The sequence below is a fragment of the Aphanomyces astaci genome (genome assembly GCF_000520075.1).
Source record: "Aphanomyces astaci strain APO3 unplaced genomic scaffold supercont1.26, whole genome shotgun sequence".
NCBI lineage: Eukaryota > Oomycota > Saprolegniomycetes > Saprolegniales > Verrucalvaceae > Aphanomyces > Aphanomyces astaci.
The window spans coordinates 636,194-660,754 of NW_009798289.1; the positions used below are offsets into that span (position 1 = coordinate 636,194).

General features: G+C 48.8%; 8 protein-coding genes across 10 annotated transcripts in view; 5 read left to right on the forward strand and 3 right to left on the reverse strand.

Moving 5' to 3' along the window:
• Positions 1–991: 991 nt before the first annotated feature.
• H257_10184 (hypothetical protein) lies at positions 992–1,540 on the forward strand (the record flags this gene model as incomplete). The annotated part of the gene is made up of 1 exon (XM_009836646.1): positions 992–1,540. The coding sequence occupies one exon, from the start codon at positions 992–994 to the stop codon at positions 1,538–1,540; it is 549 nt and encodes a 182-aa protein (XP_009834948.1).
• Positions 1,541–4,472: 2,932 nt separating this feature from the next.
• H257_10185 (hypothetical protein) lies at positions 4,473–4,964 on the forward strand (the record flags this gene model as incomplete). The annotated part of the gene is made up of 1 exon (XM_009836647.1): positions 4,473–4,964. The coding sequence occupies one exon, from the start codon at positions 4,473–4,475 to the stop codon at positions 4,962–4,964; it is 492 nt and encodes a 163-aa protein (XP_009834949.1).
• A 1,863-nt stretch (positions 4,965–6,827) lies between these two features.
• H257_10186 (hypothetical protein) lies at positions 6,828–7,899 on the forward strand. Its single transcript, XM_009836648.1, has one exon. The coding sequence runs from the start codon at positions 6,834–6,836 to the stop codon at positions 7,815–7,817; it is 984 nt and encodes a 327-aa protein (XP_009834950.1). The 5' UTR covers positions 6,828–6,833; the 3' UTR covers positions 7,818–7,899.
• A 1,540-nt stretch (positions 7,900–9,439) lies between these two features.
• On the reverse strand, positions 9,440–12,211 carry H257_10187. 2 transcript variants are annotated; one of them, XM_009836649.1, is made up of 3 exons: positions 12,048–12,211; positions 11,641–12,000; positions 9,440–11,587 (listed from the first exon to the last, which is right to left on the reverse strand). In XM_009836649.1, the coding sequence occupies exons 1-3, from the start codon at positions 12,150–12,152 to the stop codon at positions 9,620–9,622; spliced, it is 2,433 nt and encodes an 810-aa protein (XP_009834951.1). In that variant the 5' UTR covers positions 12,153–12,211; the 3' UTR covers positions 9,440–9,619. The 2 variants fall into 2 exon arrangements, with proteins under 2 accessions (XP_009834951.1, XP_009834952.1); XM_009836650.1 differs by having other exon boundaries at positions 9,440–12,000.
• A 978-nt stretch (positions 12,212–13,189) lies between these two features.
• H257_10188 (hypothetical protein) lies at positions 13,190–14,744 on the forward strand. Its single transcript, XM_009836651.1, has 2 exons — positions 13,190–13,343; positions 13,393–14,744. Exons 1-2 carry the CDS (start codon positions 13,236–13,238, stop codon positions 14,662–14,664), a joined length of 1,380 nt encoding a protein of 459 aa, XP_009834953.1. The 5' UTR covers positions 13,190–13,235; the 3' UTR covers positions 14,665–14,744.
• Positions 14,745–15,579: 835 nt separating this feature from the next.
• Positions 15,580–15,798, forward strand: H257_10189 (hypothetical protein; the record flags this gene model as incomplete). The annotated part of the gene is made up of 1 exon (XM_009836652.1): positions 15,580–15,798. One exon carries the CDS (start codon positions 15,580–15,582, stop codon positions 15,796–15,798), a length of 219 nt encoding a protein of 72 aa, XP_009834954.1.
• A 2,001-nt stretch (positions 15,799–17,799) lies between these two features.
• H257_10190 (amidophosphoribosyltransferase) lies at positions 17,800–20,142 on the reverse strand. The gene is made up of 5 exons (XM_009836653.1): positions 19,707–20,142; positions 19,432–19,651; positions 18,946–19,295; positions 18,486–18,598; positions 17,800–18,408 (listed from the first exon to the last, which is right to left on the reverse strand). Exons 1-5 carry the CDS (start codon positions 20,091–20,093, stop codon positions 17,916–17,918), a joined length of 1,563 nt encoding a protein of 520 aa, XP_009834955.1. The 5' UTR covers positions 20,094–20,142; the 3' UTR covers positions 17,800–17,915.
• A 1,216-nt stretch (positions 20,143–21,358) lies between these two features.
• H257_10191 overlaps positions 21,359–24,561 on the reverse strand; it is a 6,957-nt gene continuing 3,754 nt past the window's right edge. Inside the window, exons 4-11 of one of the 2 annotated variants that reach the window (XM_009836654.1) lie at positions 24,266–24,503; positions 24,057–24,215; positions 23,109–23,407; positions 22,382–22,561; positions 22,225–22,297; positions 21,884–22,055; positions 21,590–21,720; positions 21,359–21,512 (exon numbers count right to left, since the gene is read on the reverse strand). In XM_009836654.1, the coding sequence (XP_009834956.1) occupies positions 21,423–21,512; positions 21,590–21,720; positions 21,884–22,055; positions 22,225–22,297; positions 22,382–22,561; positions 23,109–23,407; positions 24,057–24,215; positions 24,266–24,503 (1,342 nt within the window). In that variant the 3' untranslated portion in view covers positions 21,359–21,422. Of the gene's footprint in view, positions 21,721–21,883; positions 22,056–22,224; positions 22,298–22,381; positions 22,562–23,108; positions 23,408–24,056; positions 24,216–24,265; positions 24,504–24,561 lie in introns of both variants that reach the window. The other variant, XM_009836655.1, reaches the window with a different exon arrangement.

Here is a 24,561-nt window from a genome sequence, read left to right on the forward strand (position 1 = left end):
AATACACCCGTAGTGCTCTCGAGTCCAGCGAAGGCACGGAGCTTCGGAGGTTCAATTACCCAACATTTTTTTCCCAGGACAGAATAGAACACATGGTTGGATTGTGACTACAGTACTACAGCTCTCCTCTACTACTAGTACACTGTAACGTTAGATCAAAGTACTATACTTTGAGATCTATCATAGCGCTCGGTAGGTCCTCCAGCTCAAGTTATGGCCAACGAGGCGAAGAGGCTCACAATTAGCCATGTCAAAAGTGCCGGCACACTGCAAATAGTCACATGTCAGGTTGATTTTGTTGTCTATTTTCTCATTGATGTCCACGTGAAACGACCAACAATCCTTTGTATGATTCCATGCCTATCATAACACGTGTCGGCCGGTTGTCGATTACTCGTACTATCAGGAAATGGAAGCATCCAAACATGTGTGGCCTCCATTGCAGTTTTGAGTTGGAACGATCTGTATCCTGGACATACGACGCAAATAATGAAACAACCAGCGCAAGAGGAGTGCATTGATAAAGGTGGGTGGGTATGTAGATCAACTAAGCTTACTCAGGCAAGCACAGCACCCACTCCAGCAATCCAACAGCTCGCTGTCAGTACAAGCGTCATGTCTCCTAAACGGTGCGTTACACCCAGTTGCTATCACCGATCAGTTGGACAAGGTAGGTAGGGCATGATTTGGGTGAATTGTGGTCCCGCCTCAGCAAGCTTACGTCTTACAAACCCGTTTTCTATGCCGGATTTACCTGGTCCATATATATAGTATTTCTATATTCAAGTGCCGTTGGCGTAAACAACTAGGCAAACCCCCCCATGTTGGGGCAAAGTCGGACGTTGGTGAGACACCAAATCGCGCGAGTTCGATTTTATGCCAGTCCAAGGGTGGCTTGCCAACCAATAAGCGAGGGTTTAGCATCTGTCAACTGCAACGATATAAATTGATACTCGTTCTCAATCATTTTTCGATTTCCACAGTCGACGCCATGTCTTGCTACTTTAAAGGGTGCGCGCGACCTGTTCTGCAAGGCGCGGCCAAATGTGACTTCCATCGACAACGCTCCATGTGTGTCGTAGCCGACTGTCGCAACCAAGTGTTTGCCCGCAATCTGTGCGTGCGCCACGGTGGCAAGAAGTCTTGTGTCCACGAAGGCTGTCGGGAAAATGTTCGCGTGGGAGACCTCTGCGGGAAGCATGGCGCCAGCGCCCACCGCAAAATGTGCATTGAAGACGGCTGCAACAAGTTTGCGCAGACCAAACAACGCTGCTCGGCCCACGGAGGCGGCCAACGCTGCAAACGATCCGGCTGCTTTGCCCACGCCCGCCGAGGCGGGTTCTGTACTCGGCACAGTTCCCTCAGTCGCCTGAACAAGGCAGATCGGTCCGAAGAATTGGTCGAAGTGTGTGACAGAGTGCAGTGTCCGCCGTTTACTTTATTTCCAAAGGTAGCCGCTCCTGCCGTGAACAAACTCAGCTTGAGTTTGATATTAAACCCCCACGAGTCCTCCAGGCGTAGTAGTGTCGAGTGGACGTAATACCTCGTCGAATAATCGACCGCCGTATTTATTATTGATCCAACGTTACTCGGGTTTCAATGCATTACACTACAGCCTTGGATTGGAAATGATTGATAACGTTAGCTTTCTTTCACATTGTGAGCCTTAACAGTGTAAACAATTGTTTGTATCTCAGTGAAAATAGGAAGTACTTGAGTTATACGATTGGAGAACACGGACTTTACCCTTTCGACACCAAACTAAGTTACAGTATAAGCAAACTGGCCATTCCGAAACTGTGTGGATGCATTTTGTGTAATAAGTTACTATTGAACTTTCGTGTGAGCACCACATTATTTCCAAAGTTAGACCTCGGTGTCGACACCGTCGACAAATCGATGGTATATCCGAGCTCGAATGTAGCTTGCAAATGTGGCTGTTCCATGTTTTATGTAGCAATTGCGGTCCCTGTAGTCGTCGAACCCAGAGAGTTATGAGCTTCAGCGGCGTGCGCGACTTACGACGAAATGCAGCGGGGGCTCTACAAATTGGAAGTTCTAGCCCGCGTTTCATCTGTAAATCGCCCCAATATGGTTACAGGAAGGGGCTCATACGTCCAAACAAGTGCACACGACGGCCCCGACGGTGCCCCATGGGTACATGGCCCCGTCCTTGAGGGTGCCGCCGCGGACCGTTTGCGCAAGCCACTCGAACATCCACTTGGAACACTCGCAGCTGCTGTATGCAACCGCGCTGTACTGACAGTGAGTAGTAGCCTCGTGGCAAGAGGTGATGCGCCATCCTTGAATACTACTACAGTACTATTAATAGTACTGTATACGTGTAGTACAACAGTACAGTACTATTAATAGTATGTACTAGTATGTACTAAGTTAGTGGTAGACTGCGACAAGTTTGCCCCCATCATACGTACTGCAAGTTGCTCGCCTCACAATGGGGAATAACGCTTGCAACCAGTTAGCTGCACCGAAATACATCCACCGGGATGGCTTCACACGCATAACCAGTATCCCCCTTTTGTCGGTCATGCACGAATCGATGGGAGATTTTTGGCCACCATTTCCATCAGTACTATGTTCATCTAAGGTCAACTTCGAAGCTACAATTCTAACATTAACTCATTTGACATCGAACGCGTGGCGGTGATTGCGGTTTACAACAGATGATTCACGCGAGAACAATTCCCTCGCTGCAACAGTAGTACTGTTGTTCCGTAACCATTTTTACCAAAAAATGCCCCTGTAACCCCGAAACCCCTGGACCCCTTGCGCTTACATACAGTGTTTTTCCCGGGGTTAAGCTGCATCACCAGTGGTTAGCTAGCGCAAGCCACAGAGATGCACTTCACATCTAGCTGAAATGTGTTGTATTGAATTTGCACTTGATTTGATTATGTGCCAGAAATAACTTGGGTTTTGTATGCCAGGCCCAAATGATTACGGAACAGCTGTACTACTGTTGCAGCGAGGGAATTGCTGTTCACGTGATTTTTGTTCTGTCAGGGACATGCAATCCCAACCCCAAAACTGTCCCTTGATTTTTATTTGCACGGAAACCTGTGGCATGCAAACACATGAAGGTTCCCGTGATTGCCACACTATTAATACAGTACATACGACGTTCAAGAAGAAAACCAAGGCCTCCATCTCCCATGATCATTACATTGTTCAACGATAATATGGATGCAGTATATAGACATGTCCAGTGCGAATTTTAACTGTAAACTGCCGCACCCCATAGCACACACCAATTACACCACCCACACTTGGTCGATATTGAAGACCAGTCGCTCGAGGCACACATGCAGACACACACTTGTATGCAGTTGAACTGTGCAACGTTTCGACCATTGATCAGATCGGTCGCTGTGGACCACTCTATGGTGTCAACACTGGGGTCAGCAAGCTTGCAACTACTAACAGTAAGTAGGTGTACGTAGTACCTGGTAGGAAGGAGCAAATGCACCCTACCGTCAAACTATTACAGTATAGGAACATGTTGTTGCACTTCGAGGTACTACTGTAATACTACATAGTAGTACTCTTAATAGTACTACGTAGTAAATGAATGGTGGGGCAAGAACGTACAGTAGAAAAACGGTGTGTGTGCCACATCATAAACACTGCAAGTGCCTTGCCACATGCAGGGTACACTACAATGTAATCTGTGATGAGGCAGTTTTTTTATCTGCAATGGATAGGGATGACCACTGGTTCAAATGTCCAACGCAATTGCTGCGATGTTGTAACGTTAAACTTACTGGAGTTCCCAAGTGTGGCTCTCCCGCACCCTCCCCGTTTTGCCCGAAGTGGAGTAAACTTCTGCAAAAATATGCAGGTGCACTTTTGTGACAAAAGAGCTCCTCTACACGTTTCCGTAGGTAGTACACACGTCGCTACGTCACTACACCTACCACACACTCCACTGCATCTCGTGCGACAAAGCCTTGGCTGCGCGCATCGACGTATGTACACGGTCAATGCACATAGCGCGCGCCCTGTCCCAACATCACAATCTTGCGCTTCCCGATCAATCTTTTCCCTCCATGTCGATGGCAATGGGTTTGTTCTCATTGAATGTATCCAATCCACACCCATCCATGTGTACCTGAGCACATTAACGACAAATCGACCAATGCACCGTCTATGAAGGGGCATCGTCCGCAAAATCCAAACCTCCAGGAACCAAATCGTGTCGTCTACCCCCCAAAGCCCCCTGACTGCTAGATGGTGATGGGGGAGGCGTTCGTTCACCGTATGGCTCATACGCCGTCGCGATGGTGGCGGCTGCGGTTTTGTCAAATTTGCTGGTTGTCGCATGTGCAAACTGTGACGATCACTCCAAAACGTAACACCACCTGTCATGAGATTATTTTATGACAGATATACTTGTATAGTGGTGGTGCCGCTTCCCAGCGTCATTAAAACATTTCCCACGTCCTACACACACCATGACGTCGTTCCACGTCCCCACATGCTACTTCAAGGGCTGTGCGCGCCTCACGACTGGCGACGCAGTCAAGTGCGAGTTTCACAAGCAACGCTCGATCTGCCTCGTGCAAGACTGCCGCAACCAAGTCTTTGCCCGCAACCTGTGCGTGCGCCACGGCGGCAAGAAGACATGCGTCTACGATGGCTGTCACGAAAACGTTCGGTTAGGGGACCTCTGCGGGAAGCATGGGGCGGGCTCCACACGCAAGATGTGCATCGAAGACGGCTGCAACAAGTTTGCCCAAACCAAACAACGCTGCTCGGCTCACGGGGGGGGGCAGCGATGCAAACTCCCAGGCTGCACCACCCACGCTCGACGAGGCGGCTTTTGCACCCGACATACTAACCAAGTTACTCGCAGCACCATCCTTGTCGAAGACACCGTCAAGCGCGTTCCGCTTTCCAAGATGAGCTTGCTCGCGATTCTCAACCACGACTCGTCTGAACTGTAAAATAATCTCATAAAGTAGTACTATTTAAATTGATTACCTTGCCTGCGTTGTCTTGCCAGCGCGAACTGCGTAGGACATAAATGTCAGCCGCGGCGATATAAACATACTCGTATGGATGGATACACGACCGATTCATAGTACAAAATACTGTAGTACTACTACGTAGTATACTTTTGGTGACATTTTTTGCGTTGATCATGTCGCTGGTGGAGAGACAATGAATTTACAACATCATTTGAAGAATCCACAATGAGGGAATCCAGAATCTACAACTTCAAGGCATTCACATGTCGCATACGTTACATTGCTTCTTACCGAAATAATTCCCTCATTAACTGTAAAACAGTTCCGCTGTTGTATTGACCACTGTTTCAATGAGGGAATTATTACATCCGGATACACGTTTTCGCCAGTAGCCGTGTAACCTGGGACTCCGTCCTACCCCCGGTGAGTACATACGATGCTAAATCTCCGGGGTTAACTGCATCGCTAGTGGTTAGCTATCGCTAACCACTGAGATGCACTTAACCCTAGTAAGAGGTGACGTGGTCTGAGCATACAAAGTTCCATATAAACCTCATTGAAAGAGTATTTCGGATCAAAACAACAGTGGTACTAATTTAATGAGGGAATTGTACCTTCTTACCGTTTTCAGCTTGGTACGCTTTTGCCTGTACCCTTGTAACCCCGGAACCCCTTGTGTTTACATATAATGCGTGCCCCTAAACCACTTGTGTTTACATATAATGTCTGTTCCCGGGGTTATGTTGCATCGCCGGTGCTTAGCTAACGCTATCCACTGTGAATGCACGTAGCCCCTAGAGTACATGTGTACAGTACGTAAGTGTTTGACATACCGATCAAACTGATCCTGATGCACCAAAGTTTACAAATTTGAAGTACAGCATTTGTATACATTGGTTGGAGTTGTAGATTCTTGCCAGAAGTTGTAGATTCTTGACAGAAATTGTAGATTCTTGACAGAAGTTGTAAAGTCTAAAATGGCGCTTGTATTTTCTATTTATCTCCTTCGAGTACCGGTACCTACAGTAAGCAAAACGGCACACCAAGACAGGAAACTATGGGAAAACGTTCAAGAAATCTGGATACCGTTCAGCCAAGACTGAAACCCGTTCAAGCAAATTTTCTTCCAGTAACCCTGTAACCCCGAGACTTCGTCCTACCCCCGTGTGCACATACTTCGAAGTATAATGCTAAATCCCCACCAGTGGTTAGCTATCGCTAACCACGGAGATACATATGTACGCCTAACTCCTACTATGAGGTGAGGTGGCCAGAGTACAAAAATTATGCCTAATTTAACTAGAGTTTATTAGTTTGAACGGTTTTCAGTCTTGGCTGAACGGTATTCAGATTTGTTGAACGTTTTTCAGGGTTTGTCCACCAAGACATGGCGGCGCGATCGCTCGTGACTCTAGAGAAATGGCGTCCGCGCAGCCCATAGTACTGTACTGTACCACGCGACGACATGATGGTTGTGCATGTCACGAGTTCGACTGAGCTCCACTGTAACGTTAATGTTAGGATGAGTGACATGTCGCTTCGCAGACTTCGCAGATTTACAACCTGTTGCGTCTGCGTTATAACTGTAAAATCACTGTAGCGACACACACCTCTCCCACTTGCATCAAGTGCGATCGATTGCGATGAAACACTTCAACCATTCATGTGGCACTTTGTACCGTCATGTTGGAAAGTTATACTGTCAGTTAACGTTGCAGTAATTACTCCGTAGTAGTTTTAGCCAATTGAACTACGTCATTTCATACCATAGTTTGATTGGCTAAAAAGATACGCTTTTATTGGTTGCAATTTATCCGGATTCACAGTATATGTTTTGAACTCGGTATGCCGCCGATCCTGCTCGACTTTGATGCGTCGACGGTGACGATCTTCTGGCGAAACACAGGGGCCACCAAGTACGACGTGCAATGGAAGAAGGCCCAAGACGATGGATGGACGTCACTGTCGTTGTCTGGGTCTCTCATGAAGAAGAAGAACATTGAGGCCGGGACGACATATCATTTCCGCGTCAAGGAGGAAGGTGCGTCGTCCTTCGGTGACCCGCTCGAGTGGGTGCACCCTAACGTCGGCTCCAATCAGCAACCCGTGGCACCACAGGTCATTATGGAGATCATGCCGAACGACGTGAATCTCCTCAGCGCCACTGTGAAATGGAACGATACCACGGCCACTCCGCCGTTTGAAGTCCAGTACCTCCTCATGGAAGGCATCTCGGACTGGATCACAGCCACATCGACCGCCAGTTCGACCGCCATCAAGAAGAAGAATCTTCCAGCCAAAGGCGTTCCATACGCGTTCCGATACCGCGCCGTCACGTCGACAAATCCGTTGTGGAGTCGCGCGGCAGGGCCAGTGCTGCCGCCCGCGCCGGCGTCGGCACTCACTCGTGCGATCGCACCCACTTTGCTCACTCCATCTGGCAGCAGCGTATCGTCGCCTTCCCTCGGCGGAAAGGTCATTGGCCTCTACTTTAGCGCGCACTGGTGCGGCCCGTGTCGCCAGTTCACCCCCATGTTGGCCCAGTTCTACCACTCAATGCAACAACTCGGTAAGCCTTTCGAAGTCGTGTTTGTGTCGTCAGATCGATCCCAGCGGGATTTCGACGGGTACTTTGGCAAAATGCCCTGGCTTGCTGTCCCGTACGAGAGCGACGAGCGCGAGGCGCTGGAAGCTCGTCATGAGATCCGGGGTATTCCCACGCTCAAGATCATCAACACCCAGGGCGCGGTCGTCGACGCAGACGCGCGCCAGCGGCCGCTGACGGCGGCTACGTTTGATCGATGGTATGCCCAGAGCTACAGCTCGTAATCTGCGGCGTAAGCGTTTTGGGGCAATCATGACAAAGTTGAGGATAGATAATATTTCAATCCCAGGATATATGTATTTTGTGTTGAAGTCGTTTTAAACGCTTTTCAAATACATGCCTTATCATAGTATGTAAGTATAATTAATAAAACTAGTATACCAACTGTACATTTTAAATATTTGAAATCCTGTTTGGATTCTTATAACGTTAAACGTTAGCCAAGTTTTCAGGCCCTCGGAATAGAGTACTGTAGTTAGTTGTGACTCAAGACTACTGTATATGTATGTACAGTACATATGTATCGGTACATATATGGCCTTGACCGTTCTGTGGTTGACATTGAAGTAAAGACGTTGAGTCGACGATTTTCATCCGGAATTATAATTCAATTCACCCGTACTTCTTTGCTGAGACGCAAATAGAGTCTCAGCAAAGAAGTACGCAAAGCGACTCAAATTATAACTTACAAAATTTATACCATACTATAAACAAATACAGTACCTTCATTGTGTTTGATGAAGTGGTGTGTTGACGGGGACTCGGACGCCGACGATGACCAAGCGCACGGATGGCACTCAAGGAGCGTCATTACTTGACCTCGCCATCCCTCATCGCAAACAAACGAACCTGTGGACAACCATGTACGCCGCCCGCGACCGAAGCACGTTCATCACGTCACGTGATGAACGGTGGCGTACATGCTTGATCCCGACACGTTTGACCTCTTGCTCGCCTTCTTAAGCATTACTTAGCTCACCATCTCAATGGAAGTGGAGGAAGACCACCTAAGATCAACAGTATCAACGAAGCACTTTCGCTGATGTTGCACTTCTACAGTGCACCATGCGAAGTCAAAACACTCTGTGTTACTACTTATCAAGCAATTTACTGTTAGTAAATACAGCTAGCATACACTGATCGAACTTCTCGTGCCGTTCATGCATCTCAAGCCGCTGGGTTTGGAATGCTGCATCAGTGATGCAGCATTGGCTTTGTTATGAAAATGGAGGAGCGTGATGCTGTATCACGCTCCTCCATTTTCATAACAAAGCCAATTAATGCAGCACCATGCGTACCGGATTCCTTGCGTTGCCGGGGACCGGTGTGCGTCGACGGCAAGAAAATCACGTGGACCTCGGGTCTGTTCATCCTTTGCCTCGCGATGGCTTTGCCATGCTCTTGTTGGGGGACATCGTCAAGTTACTTCGACACAACTGGTCAACAATGCTGTACAAGGTTTTGATTGGCCTATTATATCCAATCACAGCTATGCATTTTTCAATGGCTGACCAATTTGAGTCGGTTTTGGTCGAAGCTTTTCAGCATCGGCTCAATAATAGTCACTCACAGTTCGGATAATTTTTGTACCACAGTGGGTTCAAAAGAAGTTTGAGACGGTTTTGGAAGTCTCCCATTGGCAAAAACACTTCGTCGCAACGACATAAGCGGTCGTGTGACTACTACATGTAGTAAGTTACTTATTGCGATAGACACTGGTTGCAGGCTTCGAATTTTGTGCTAACTTTAACATTATGTACGACACTACAGTAAGTTACTGCTTACTCAGCATATCTATCTCTATGTGCCTGGAAACAAACGATATCTACAGGTACATACAACTACAACTGGCAATAGTTCTATTATTCAAGCTTGTTCGAACACAAATATACCGTGAAAAAAACGCACGGAAAAACTACAGTACTTTCGAATGTGATACACAGACGCTCTTGGGTTGGATACTCGAACATGATTGGATAATATTCTCGAAGCCGCAGGCCAATCACAATAATCTCGACAAATAAACTCAATCTTGACGGTTGAACACTGTCTGCAGCACGACCGACGGGGACGACGACGACGTGGAAGACTGTGCCAAGATCAAGTCGTTGCGCTCCGAAGTCCTCGAGGCTTGTCGGGGCGCCGGTGGGGGTTCCTCTCGAGGTTGGTACGAATACAAGGTAGAATACAGGTTGTTGCTGTTGTGGTGGAGGTTCGTGGCGCCGTCGTCGTGGCTATATACGCTGCTTCCGTCGGCATCTTGGAGGAATTGATGTTGGCGCTGCATGTATCCGTACTGGGGGTGGTCCACCCTTGGGTCGTCCAAGTAGGACTGGCTGGCTTGTGGGGGATAAGTATATGGAGGCGACTCGTGAGAAGACGACGACGGCGGGGCGCGGCGAGGGTCGAGCAACGGAGCAGGTGCGTACTGGTGGGGATGCTGGTGATTGGGATGGTATATGTGGTGGTGGTGATGCCGGGGAGGAGGTTGGTGCTGGTGCTGGTACGGGGGTCTTCTGTCGTGCGCGTACATGGGATATTGCTGGGACGACGTCGTCCCCCCGTACGAGTTTGCATACTTATCTCCACGAGAAGCATGCAAGGCGCTGCCCGGCGAGTACATTCGCGGATCGCGATCATAAGGGTCGATATACTCGTACGGGTTGACAAGCTGCGGTCCCCCACCATACCGGTCTATGGTTGGGGACGGCTGGTACGCCAGCGATGGGTCGTAGCCTTGTTGCTGATAAGGGGATTGCTGCTGGTGGTGGTGATATGGGGACTGATATGGGGACTGCTGCTGCTGGTGGTGATATGGGGACTGCTGTTGCTGCTGTTGGTGTTGAGAATGATGATGCGGCAGTTTGGAAGCAAGTCCGCGTTTGGCATGGACACTACTTTGGTGAAAACTCACAAGCGACTCGGAGTAGTTGGACATGTCATCTTTGAATACAGACTGCAGGTCGTCGTCCCACCCCCCAGCAGGTCCTCCCCCTCCTCGTCCGCCTCGGGAAGGATGGTGATGATCCATGTATGGTCGAGGCACCACTGGTTCTGGCAACCCAGCATACGAGTCTGGTCGGGGAGGGGGGGGGCGTACGAGGTCTTCCTTTCGAAGCGTGATCATAGTCGACGCCGGCGGCAACCGATGGTGCTGCGGGTGCCGTTGGAGCGCCACGGGCGTCTGGTGTCCACCAAACGGGTCGGCGTGGTGCGTCGGCGTTGTCTGGTTCAACACGTGGACGGACGCGCCGACCTTTGCCGCGTGGGGCTGCGACGACGTTGGCGTCGATTCGCCTGTGATGCTCAGCCCCGACAATTGGCGCGTGAGGGCGGTGTCGTCGGGTTTATACGAAGGCGAGTACACGGGGGAGGACGCGGCCACGGGGTGCTGGCGGAGCACCTGGCGAGGGGTTTCGTCTTGCTGCGAGTCATCTGGGTCGTCGGGGTCGTCGACGATCGTGTTGGCGTCGGCGGGGGGGTCCACTGTATCGCAGGAGCAGGCCGTGCACACCCGCCGCTTGACGGCGTTGTTGGCAATGCGCACGTCCCAAATCTGGCTGCACCGCCGACACACAACTTCGCCGCACTTGCGGCACTGACCCTTCTTGGACAACGGGCCAAACTTGCGCTGGCACACAAAGCACTTGCTGCGGCTGTCCTTGGGTACGAGCTCGGCGTCGTGGAGGAACGTTCCTTGGGAAAGCCGCTTCTGTCGCAGAAACGAGTCCATGCCTTTCATTGTGCGACACCGTCGTTTCATGCCCAAGTCTACCCACACGTCGGGCAACTTGCCCCGGAGATCGGCCTGGATCAGCTGCGTCACTTGAAGGTACCCTGGCCGATTGGACTGCAAGAAACAGTACCCCGACCGGTGGTGGATACCGCGCACAAGGCCCAGCGAGTTTTGGAGGTCGGGACAACACGACAAACTGACCGATTTGAAGGCGCGCGTCCACCCTTGCTTGCCGTCGAGTTCAAAGTCGTGCTGGGTCTACGACAGGCCAGCATGATGAAGAAGACGATATGTGTGATGGCATGGCATACCTCGAGGAAGCACCAGTCGCGGGACTTGGCGATCCCGGGGATGGGACTCTCGAGGGCGAACCATCTGATTGCGACGGAGTGATGCGGGTTCTCGGCCGTCCGCCGACGCAAGTTGTACAGAACCTGTCCGTCCAACACATCCTTCATAAACATTCTGCAGTACTCCTTGAACTCGTCATTGGATTCCGAGCGAAACAGCGACACCACTTCTTCGATCGTTGCCATCACTTCGGTCACCCCTAGCCACGATAAGACACCGGGAGGTGCGTCCGGGTCCTCTCCCTTGTAGATTTGAATACTCGATTCGTCCGACTTCAACGTCCACTTCACTGGACCACCCGTGACCCGTGAATACCGCACCTGTGCACGATGGACGTTAGATTACGAGGGAGACGGCGTGGACGCACCAAGTCCACGGAGATGTCGTCCGCATTCGTCAGCAGCCGCACCGTCTCGTCGACGTTGAGGGCTGGGCACCGAAAGAAGTTGGGTGGAAGCGGGAACTTGGACATGGAGTCGCTCTCTCTCGCGGCGCTGCTGCGTGGGCTGGATAGACAGTGAACTGCGTTGCAGTAACGAGATGCTCAGGCGTTCTCTACGTGTTCTTTATAGATATATATGAGGTATTAAAAATGAAAGGCAAAAACAGTCAATTTATTAGGCATGGCATTATTGGTCGCCCGAATCTTGGGGCCATGCTACAATTGATACTAGCTTCGACTGACGACGATTTGGTCGTGGTCATTCAGTTGGTCGTGATTAAGTGGGGAGGCGTCTTCGAGCCTGGATTCCCAGTGGGCAGAGTGTTCAAGGTAAAAACGTTGATGATCGAAATATATAATGACGCCAGGCATCTGAGAAAATATATACGTCGAAGTATTCACAAGAGGTACAGTGTAACCCTGGTGTTTTAAACACGTTTCGGACGTCTTTTCCAACCATCTACACAAACGAAATGGCCGACGTCATACACATATCAAGATAAAATGGTTTTTGGTATGGTGTCCTTACCAGGATCGAACTCTCAATGGCGATGAATGATTGGTGTGAGTTTTCACTATAATAACACACCAAATGGTTTAAATTGGTTAAAATAATTGCGAGGGGAAGCCCTAGTACGTACTCGGAGGTCACACAGAAGCTCCGCTCTATAACGCCCCCCCCCTCCTTGAAGGGCAACTCGAATAGAGACATTCGTATCGTCCAGCCACATTCATCCTGCCTACGTATTACACCTGCAATACAGCAATGTGCACTTTCTAATTGGACTTTGGCGTTTCGCTGTGATGCTTGAGGAACGTACCTACCTGTAGATCTGGCACGTACCTACCTGTAGATCTGGCGCTCACGGTACTTTTCCTTTGACTAATCTTGGCCTATGACGTACAAACTGACAGAGTTGCGACTACTAACGTTACTGTGCAAGGCGAGCTTTGACAGCGGCGTCAATGTTTTGGTAATTTTGGTACCGAAATGAAGCTCGGTACTTACTATAAATAATAATACACCCAAATGCCCAGTGATTATACGGTCAAATACCCGGTAAAATGTCATCCATTGTTTAGCGCTGTGTCGTTGTGGGAGCATCCGCCAACATGCCGCGAGGGTTGCCACTGCCGCCGGGGTACTTTCGATGCCCACCACTCAGTCCTGAAGATATTCGACCCTGCACTGACCTTACGGAGACCATGTCCATCGATCTGGTATGTGCGTATCACGTGATCGGACCTCCCTGACGACGACTTGCCACAGATTCAGCACGCGCAGCTCAGTGGCGGCCCCATTGCGTGGACGTTGGACGCACGCAACAGCGACCCCGACATGCAAGTGTATGCCGGCGACGATCCGTTGGCGCCTCCGGGTGTGGTCTCCTTCTGCGCTGTCACGGACGTCAAGGCCACCGTGGACGACGTGGCGGGTCTGTTTTACACCCCTACGACCGCCGACTACCGCGCGTACTGCCAGCAGTCTGCCAAGGGCTCGTTAGATGCGGCGGTGCTGTACACGTTGGCGGCGCCGTCGTCTTCGTTTCCCCGGCACAGCATCGCCATCAAATGGGTCTCGATGACTCTGATGGCGGGCCTGCCGGCGCGGGACGTCGTGTTCCTCGAGTGCCACCACGACTTTGACATGCAGGGAGGGCGGCGGGGGTGGGTCCGTTGCTGCAAGTCCATCGAGATCTCGTGCTGTCCAGACCTGCGGGACTCGCACGGACTCGTGCGCGGCTCGTTTCACCGCGCCGGCTTTGTGTGCGTCGAGACCGATGTCCCCGGCACGCTGCGGGTGACGTACGTGGTGCAGATGGACGTCCGTACCCGCCTGCCGCGCATCTTGGCGGCGGCGGCCGTCCGCAAATGGACGCGGCGGTTGGCGAACATGCAGCTGTGTGTGTGGGGCCGCAAGCTGTCGACTGAAACGTTCCTCCCCCTCGAGAAACTGATTCCCCAAGACACGCGAGGGCGCTGCATCCTATGCCAGCGCAAGTTTGGCGCGTTCGGGGCCAAGGAGTCGTGTCGCAAGTGCGGGCACGTGGTCTGTCGCAGCTGCAGCAAGGACTGGCACATCGTCACACAAGGCAGTTTGCACTGGATGCGGCTCTGTTTTGTCTGCACCAAGCGCAAAGTCGCCTTGTCGAGCGCGAGCCTTTGGGATCGCCATCACAATGCCCACATGCCAGCAACGTTGTCCTCAAGACGGGCGATTAGCTTGAACCACGAGCCCGGTCGAGTCTACTATGAGCAGCAGCAGCCGTGGCAGTCGGAAGCGTCGCAGTCATCGGGGAGCCGCCGCAGACGAACCCGACCGGGGGAAAACCAAGGGGATGATCGAGGCAGTGGTATGGAATGGACGGGCGAAAGACGTCGGGGCTTGTCCTTACCCCCGCCGACGGGCACATGGCAGCTAGACGTAGGCCATGTGCCTGTCAATAGAGTCATGGAAGCAATAGCACCACCGGACGACATGACACTCGTGCGCGTGAGCTCGTGGTCGGAACTTCCGGCATCGAGACGACAGTGGCGATGAGGATAAGTTAGTTTAAATGTTTGCGAATGATGTTATTCTCAAACACTCCAACCCGAAATATGCAACAACACATGGTGGTGAGTGTGGGAATCGAAAGACAAAATATTCATGCACTTTGACGCTATATTAGTATTAATTAATACTAACTGTAAATAGGAGAATGAATCTAAACATGCTTTCATATTGCCGACTATTAATAGGAGGAAGAGCCAAAAGGCAAGTTTGCATGCGCTGCCGCTGCTACACATGAGAGCTTCAGTGAGCCACCACCTTCGATTCCAGTATGCAAAAAAGTGTTTATATACTTGGCAATGTCCATAGTATTATCATGTTCACTATTTGTAGTGCCAAACCCTGAATATGCGTACCAAGCGACACGAGTTTGGACAGCGCATGCCATAGCGTCGTCCACGACGACGACCACCACGACCACTTTGAACACGCTGTTGTGACTGCACTGGGCTGGCTAGGATTACCGCTGGGTTTTGCCTGATTGACAAAGCCAGCGTGTTCCCTGGCTTCTCACTCGTCCTGCCTTCGCTTAGCGCGGGGGTTTTGATTGCAGGGGAAGTTCAACGCGTCCACCTTGAATACCTCTCCGGTGGTGTACGAGGCCAGCTACGAGTTGTATACGAAGTATATGACTTTGAAGGATGCTCATGTTTGTGTTCCGAATGATCAGCCGTTTTACATACAGCCGTACATGACGGTGGCGTGCAGGATCAACTTTGTCGCATTTGAGAACCGCATCCACTGAGTCCAGTCCAAGTGGATGGTGCCCATGCTGTTTCAGCTCCTGCTGGGGGACCTGCCCTATCGCTTAGCATGTACTCCGACTAAACTGCGTCGTTCACGTTAAACGAACTCGACTTGCCGTAGATGGACGCTCCTCATGACTTAGTGGTGGATTAGTCGATGGCCACTTCGTCCCAAGTAGCTGTCGTGTCGAAAGTTGCCAGTCCGTTGACCACCACGGGGCTAGACGGGACCACTTCCCCCCAGCTTCCCCCATCTGAAAAACACTTCAAGAACCCGAGTCGCGAAACTCGAGACATATTTTTAGCGATTCAAGGTGGAAAAGACATGAACGCTGTGTGGGACAACAACCTGACATTTTTGAACTCGTCGAGTTAGTAACTAGTTACGTGTATTGTACCCCCCCCTACGCTCAAGTGCTGAATCAGGACCACGAAGCGCCCCACGGACTCGTGGTAGTGCTAGGGGATTCGCATGCCGCCATGACGAAACCGCGTTGTTTTGTTGTTCGTGCAGATGTATCAGGACGCAGTCCATACTCATCAAATGACGTTGATGGCCGCCGCGGTCGTGTCAGGATGCCACATCATCTGGGTTTGTTCAAAGCGAGTGATCTCCTACAATTTTCCATGGGCTGCAATACTTTCGTCCCGAATGGCCCCCTCACTTGATGCCACTTCCCCCTCTGCCGACTCCCGCTGCTGCCAAACTCTGTACGACTCCTGCCCGTGCCAAACCCAAGCCAACGCTGACGAGTTTTTTGCGTAGATGGACGTTGAGAGTCCGAGAACTTATGCGTCTTGGGATTCGACTGTTTGAAAATAGTACGTAAAACGCCAAGTTCTATTACTTTTTGTACCCGGTCCATGGCACCACCATCCAAGCAGAGTCGTCCCCCATGCATCGCTCCGAGTTTGAAGCCAAGCACGGGCATTTATTATTAACCAGCCTCGCCCGAGACGGCAATCAACTTTCCCAAGTTCCAAGTTCTCGCCAATGCCATTAAAGTAGCCAACGCGACGCTGTTCTGACAAATTGTGCTACGAGGACACGTGTGCAAGTCGTGAATAGTGGCGCCACTGTACGACAGCCACATAAATATATGGGCGTACACGGCTCAGTGCCGTGGCGGCGGCGGCGACTGGCCTTGACCTGCCAGTACCTTATTTCTTTTCGGATTGAAAGCAGCTAACGTTGACAGTGGAATTGTGCGCACTGGAGGCTACCATATTGTCCGAAATCTCCCACTTCGAATTGATGTGCAAGTCGTGAATTATGCCGCCACTGTAGTAGTAACGTTATGAAAAAGATATGCGATAACGTAATTGTGCTTTCGAGTGAACTTTCGTGGTTTCTCGTTGGAATTTCAATCGATTTGATTGGCTACCTCAGATGATCTCAAAATTATTAGCCAATCAAAACCTTCTCAATGAAATTCAACCAATCAGATCGATTGTGGATCGGATTGGTCGGCGCGATTCGATTGCACCCCCTCCCCCAAATTTGTACTATCAAATCGACAATACCTTCAATCATACAGTTCCATCTCCACCGACACTGCGAGGGTGATGTAACAGTAGTATCATTGTGTACTAACTTACTGTATACTCCGGAGTAACTAGTATTGTGCTTTTCACATATTTTGGCTAATCTGGGTATAAATACCCGCTTTTAACCAGTGGGTGACGAAGTTTTAGATTAATTCAACTTAGTTTTAGCTAATCGGAAGTACCTATGATTGGATGAGCACGAGCTGTTCCTGCAGCATATGTTGCTAACCTGAAGCGTTTGCCCAATTCATTTCGGCAAACGCGGGGGTTTACAGAGTGGATTAACTAATACACGCGAGTGTGATTCTTGACTATGCTCGATAAAGGTTGATGTTGAGTGCTTCTTGCTCGACTTTTCGTGCCAACGAGTTGCTAACAAGCTGGCTGCAAAGCTCGTGTGAGCTGGTGCACTGCGAGCTTACCCCAGTAGGTCATTACTCTGCATGCCTGCTTGGCCACGGGAGTTAATAAAACGAAGTAGTTTTAGTAAAACAACGCAAGTTTTAGATCAGCCAATGACAGAACGGTGGGGAAGCTTACTTTTACGTCGAGTGCAACTTCAGTTTAGGTTAAACTTTGGATGGTTTTAGGAGCTAAAACAACGGGCAAAATATGTGAAAAGCACAATACTACTGTAACATGACGTAGAAGCTACTCTAATAATAGACTGTGTTGGGGGCATACAGTACATCCTCACATTTCAAAGTACATATTTCGAAGTACTTCGAGTAGTACTGTATGCGTATACGTCATGCCTCCAAAGAACTCCATATATACGCGAATACTACAGTAGGCAATAAATTCATATAACGTTATATATATATATAAATGCTGCTACTTGTATTTCAAATGTTATGTTGACACACACGCTAACGTTTCAGTTTACTCCCACAACCCTTCCTCCTGCTGCCTTGTAACTTGTCTTCCCATACGTTTCCTTGTTCTTTACTGGCTGTTGTTGTGGATGTCAATCACATCGTCCGAGGCCGGGTCTGAAAACGTCCGGTACAGCGGCACCGTGCCGCCGACGTTCTTGAGCTCCATGCGCGCGTCATTTCTTTCGTCGTGGAGCCGTTTGAAGTACGCTTCGTTGATGTCTCCTGTGACGTAGTGCCCGTCAAAGCAGGATGCGTCCCACTCGGCGATCGTCGGGTTCTCCTGGTTACAGCTGGCCTTCAAATCGTTCAAATCCTGGAAGATCACCCAGTCCGCAGTCAGCTCTTCGGCAATTTGCACTTCGGTCCGGTTGTGCGCAATCAGCTCCTCGCGCGTCGGCATGTCGATGCCGTACACGTTCGGGTGGCGGATGCACGGCGCAGCGGAGGCAAAGTACACGGCCTTGGCACCGCTTTCCCGCGCGATCTGGACAATCTGGCGCCCCGTGGTGCCGCGCACGATCGAGTCATCCACCAACAGCACCACCTTGCCTTCGAATTCACTAAAATAAATATATATATGTCAGTGAACTATATGTGGGAAATGATATATATATATATGAAATGGATTGAGTCGAACCTCTTGATCGCGTTCAACTTCATGCGCACCGTCTTCTTGCGAGCGACTTGGCCAGGCATGATAAACGTACGCGCAATGTATCGGTTCTTGACAAACCCTTCACGGTATGGAATCTACATACGAATGATATATCATTTGACTATTATTTATATATATATATATAACTTGTGCAACAACAGTGATGTTATCCGTCGGCTACTGTAATATATATATATATATATATATATCAGTCATATATGCGACAACGTCCACACCAACAGAAAGGATATAATATATATGCATGCATGGTTCCCCATAACCACGTCGCTCGTCCTTGTTTTGGGTAGAACACATAATATATATCCACACGTTGGCAGTTTCCATATATAATATACCACTCTAATACTACCCAATAATACAATCCACACAATAATATTTATAATAATATATTGTTTGGGGCAATGTGACAGAGAGTACGTACGTTCATGCGATGCGACATTTCCAAAGCGCTCGTGCGGGACGTGTCCGGGATCGGAATGATCACGTCAATCGCGTGGTCCGGCTTGAGTCGGAGGATTTTTTCAGCCAGTTTAGTGCCCATGTTGCGGCGCGCTTGGTACACAGAGATGCCGTCCATGACCGAGTCGGGGCGCGCAAAGTACACGTGTTCAAAGATACATGGGCTGAGGCGGGCGGACGGGGCGCACTGCCGGGTGAAGAGCTCCCCGTCGGGGCGCACAAAGATGGCCTCTCCGGGCGCCACGTCACGGACCAACGAGAACGATAGCGCGTCGATTGCAACACTTTCCGACGCAATCGAGTAGTCGGTACCTAGTACAAACAAAATGTAAGACAACCACTCGACGTTTTTTGCGAAAATTTGGTCATATTTTGCGAAAAAAAGAAGGAAAAACAGGATAATAATGTTGCAAACCAATACAAGAAGCATGCATGTATGTGTATATACCGTAAACGCTCTTGCGGCTGCCAAACACCAATGGGCGGATGCCAAAGGGATCGCGGAATGCCAAAATGCCGTGGCCGTTGATTAAGCACACGACAGAGTACCCGCCGCGGCACCGCTTGTACAGCTGCGCGACCGCGTCAAAGATCTGGTCGACGTTCAACGGGTGCGAGTTTTGTTTGAGCAGTTCGTCGGCGAGAATGTTGAGAAGCATTTCAGAGTCCTACGTGAGGCATGAGTGAGTCATTGCTTCATGATGGGTACATGGAGGGACATACCGAATCGGTGTTGACGTGGCGAAAGTTGGAGTTCTTCAAGTCGGATGCCAACTCGTGCGAGTTGGTGAGGTTTCCGTTGTGCGCCAACGCGAGTCCATAGGGCGAGTTCGTGTAGAACGGCTGGGATTCGCAGCTGGAAGACGAGCCGGCCGTGGGGTAGCGGCAATGGCCAATCCCCATGTGGCCCAAGAGGCTGAGCATGTGGTTTTGCTTGAACACGTCGCGGACGAGGCCGTTGTCCTTGCGCAGATGCAGTCGGCCTTTGTGCGCGGTCATGATCCCCGCAGCATCTTGGCCACGATGTTGGAGCACGGTCAAGCCGTCGTACAGCATTTGGTTGCAATGTTCATGCTTGTTGGCGAGGAGGACCGCAATGATGCCGCACATGACGACGATGGGATTGAGAGGCGAGGCGAGTCGAGTTGTGGGTTCCAACACCACTGCCTAACGAATGTTATCCGGATTCCGGATACTAGTATGTTGGGGTTTGTATGGGCAGGCGGGACGCGGCCGGTTGCCATCCCATTCCCGCCCGCTGATTGGCCGGTGCTGCAAGTGGTTTTGCCCACGCCTTGTCCGAGCCAATCAATGCGCCTAAATAGGCAAGCGCCTAATTCGACCAAGATCGCGGGGTCCGCGGGCCGCACACGGCAACTCGCATCTCGCGTCAGAGCAGCAGCATAACGAATGCTTCGAGCCGAAGATCGTTTTGGAGCGGATGGTTCAAGAAGGATTCAGTGGATGTGGTTTGCTGGCGTTGTCGTGGAATGTTGATACTCACAACTCGTAACATAAAGTGTACATGTAGTGGGACTGTGTCAGCGGCGGCAGAGAGAATCGGAGTATATATGCCAAAACGCGCTGCTATCTCCATGTAATGTTAGCCAGAAATCGAAGGCCATGGTTCGATAGTATAGCTCTCGAATTGACCGAGGGCATTGCATTACTGTACTGTACAGTAGCTGAGTGAGAAGGTTGGTTCCAGTGTAATTACCACCGTTTACAAGATTGCAACCATAGCTGACACCTGAGACTTGTGAATGGAGGCATTCAAATGAGTGGCCGAGGGTGAATTCACACGGATATATATACATATGCATACCTAGAACGAGTTCCTAATAAGCCACCGAAAGGTCCAGCACAAGAACAACACATATGCACCGGTGAAGATGGGAAGGATCGTCGTGCGTGTCGCCAGCGTGTTGGAGTGCGCGCGAATAAAACGTGTTTTTGGTCCTAATTTCACTTGTTCAATTAGGACTTATCGAAGTCGGTGGAACTTCCGTGGATGTGGCTACCCAAACAAACGAACTTTGGTGTAGGGTGGGGCTAAATATAACGTTGTCACAAATTATAATACTTCGAAGTACTAACGTTAATAAAAGTAATACGTAGTACTATTTAATACTAGTAGAATAGAGTAAAAGGTTACTTCAAGTACATATTTACACCCATGTAAACCAAACCGAAGCCCTACTTACCCATGTACATACAGTATATATACAGTATATTGATATTGATATTACGCTGTAAAGTTAAAATCACTCAGCGGGCACTTAATGGCGTACTAGCTGCATTGGCAGCTAGCGGACTTAACTACATATATATATATATACAGTACTAATGTTAGCTAAGTACACAACGCTACGACTTTCAACGACGATCGATATATTAAAACCCGAATCTACATCGTGAATGATGCTTTTAAAGGCTCTTTCAAGCCAAGGGCAACTTGGCGGCTTCGAGTGCCTTGAGCAGCGTATCCCATCCCGCTTGGTTGGTCGATTGCGCATACACTTGTTGGAACTACCAGCAACCACCAAAAATTAAATATAAGCAAAAATAGTTAATTCCAGACTATTTCGTCATTGAATTCCTCGTACAAAGTGGGGCGTGGCGTGGCTCTGCCGGGAGATCGATTCCAAGCACATCTGGCGTCCGTTGCCGATGTGGGCCGCATAGTCGACGCCCGCCGACGACGCAAAATGCAAACTCGTGTACCCGGCGTCGTACCCTACCAAAAAAATTATAATAAGTAAATAATACATAAAACAAATGACAAATACCCCCCATTGAATACTACTAAATATATATATATAAAATAAAATAAAATCAAACGACGCCTACCCCATCGAATAGTACTAGACGTATATATATATATATATATATATTTGTACCCGTCTCCTCCAAATCGATCAAGATCTCGTCCTCCGTCTTGTGCACAGTCGTGGACGTGTCTTCTTTTACGTCGAGCAGCTTTGAGATGGCGGGGAAAATTTTGTCCAGCAGTTCTGCGTCTTTGCCGACAAATGTATCGGTTACGAGCAGCGTTAGCCCCACCAGTGCCGCCTAAAGCAATCAATATCAACGATTATATTTTCATGTGTTTTCAAAAAGGAAGATGTTTTTCATTGAATAATATATGTAATATGACAAAAGCAAGCATCGATTCCAACATCCATGCTCCTCCGATTCGATGCTATCTATTACTACTAGTACTACTAGCCAATTCACGTACCTTGCGTTCGTGCGGGCCCTTGGCTTTGACGGCATTGTCAACCCAAATTGGATTCAACAGCATCTTCATCATGCTATATATATATATATATATATAAGCACATGTGATTATACGAATCCCATATGATATATGTATAGTCCATAGAATCATATCGTACCCTGGCTGGACAGATTCCACAGCATTCACGAGCGTCGCGGCGCCGTGCTTGGCCACAAAAATGGACAGAGTGACGATCATTTCTTTCGAGTAAATCGACGCATTGCGCCCTGACAACCGAGACTGCAGCCGCATCATGAGGATCTTGACCAGTTCTGGCAACAACGGCTGGTATGCCGCCCTACAAATAGAATTGATATATATATATATATTTATACCCCCGTCGAATTGTTTTACTATTAGTCACGTACATATATATATATATATATATATGTATATTATAATCCAAGTCAGCCTTGGAATACTGAAAGCCACAAGATAATAAAAGTGTCGAGCCTTTGACACATTTCAATTGCCAAATTCTTGACTATATATACGTCAGCGTCTTTCAAAAGGCTGTATATATATCGTATATATTTAAATATATATGAAATATATATATTTAAATATAGTAGTATATATACACACGGAATACTGTGAATTTCCAAATCTTTCTTTTTTTACACAAGTGCCAACGACTCGAGTATACGTCGGTGCCTTGAAAGTCCATAAATATATTATATATTATATTAATATACGTCAGTACAATATATATATATATATATATATATATATATACACGGAATACGTCCAACCCAAACAATGGAAAGACACAAGAGGGGTGGCGTAAATGACGCGTATGATATATATTCAAATACCCTCCAATATATATATATATATATACGTACAACGGCACGTAAATCAAAAACGGGCGCAGCAGCGCAAACGCTTGGGTCTCAGTCGTGCGGTTGGACAGGAGCTTCTGAAACACCCCGAGCACGCCGGTGGTGTGCGTCTGCATGGTCGCGGGGGCCTTTCGCAGGTACGACTCGAGCAGCTTGACGATGGCTGGTACGGTGCTGATGCGATCCCACAGGGCTGGCGTGAGCAGCACGGGAAACAAATTCTGGTACGCCGCCGACAGCTGCGCCGACGGATTCATGTCGAGCAGCTGCGCCAACACTTGGTACACGTACGGGCACAGCGGCTACAACAAGAGATAGATACATTATAAACTATAGATTGATCAAATATATTTGACGACTTGTTTGTCACGATAAACAATAGATTGATCAAAGATATTTGACTTTTTTCCATAAACGATAAAAGACTACTGAGGTCGGGGTATTATTATAACGGATGGATAGAAATCCAAATGAAAATCCATTTTAAGCATCCCACAAATGATCCATATAAATGTTTTATAAATGATACAAAAAACGCCAAAATTAAAACAAAAAGTCGACAAAAAACCTCTTCTTTTTTAAAATTAAATATCCCACAAATGGTCAATCCAAGTTCAAACATCGATGCAATACATATATATATTATTGTGGTTTGTTCTACTCAAAATATATATATATATATTCCTCCGTTGGCCGTTGGTTGAATCAACCGCCGAACAATTGCCAGACCTTTGAAATTCAATATAAAACAAAGTTGAAGAGGTATCTTTGAGGCTGGAAGACTGCATAATCAATCTTTTTAGCCAATCAAATTGCAACCCCCTTCATTCTTTGTAGCCAATCATCATGCTTCTTTGCTCGATTAGTTGATTTCATCATCCCCAAAATAGGTAAATTTGATTGCTGCAATGCACAATACAAAGTTCAATACAAAAGAGACAAAGGACCAACCTCAACGTCCGAGATGAGCACTTGCTGGAACGGTGGGAACAAGAGGCCTTCGAACGTGTCTGTGAGGGCAGGGTTGAGGGTGCACACGTTCGCAATGAGCATCGACAGCGACTCAAACAAGCAGTGCGAGAACGCCGGGTTGCTCGGGTTTTTGCACACCTATTTATGTCCACTTATATATATATATTATAGAAATATATATATATTACCTTTTCCAGCAACACTGTGAGTTTGTGCACGAGCGTGTCTGCGATCGGCAGCACATAGTCTTGGGCAACAATTAAAATGCGCAGCACCATGCGGATGAGGTAGTCGTTCTCAGGGTACGACGGCTCGCACAAAATCCCAAACACTTGAGTTAACAAGGGCGAAACATAAGGATTTAAGAGGTCCTTGTTGAAGCGGCGGACGGTGGCGGTGGTGCCGCCATGGGGAGGGTGGTGGTCACTAATATACGAACATGATGAGGATATTCCACTGATTCTATATATATATATATATATAT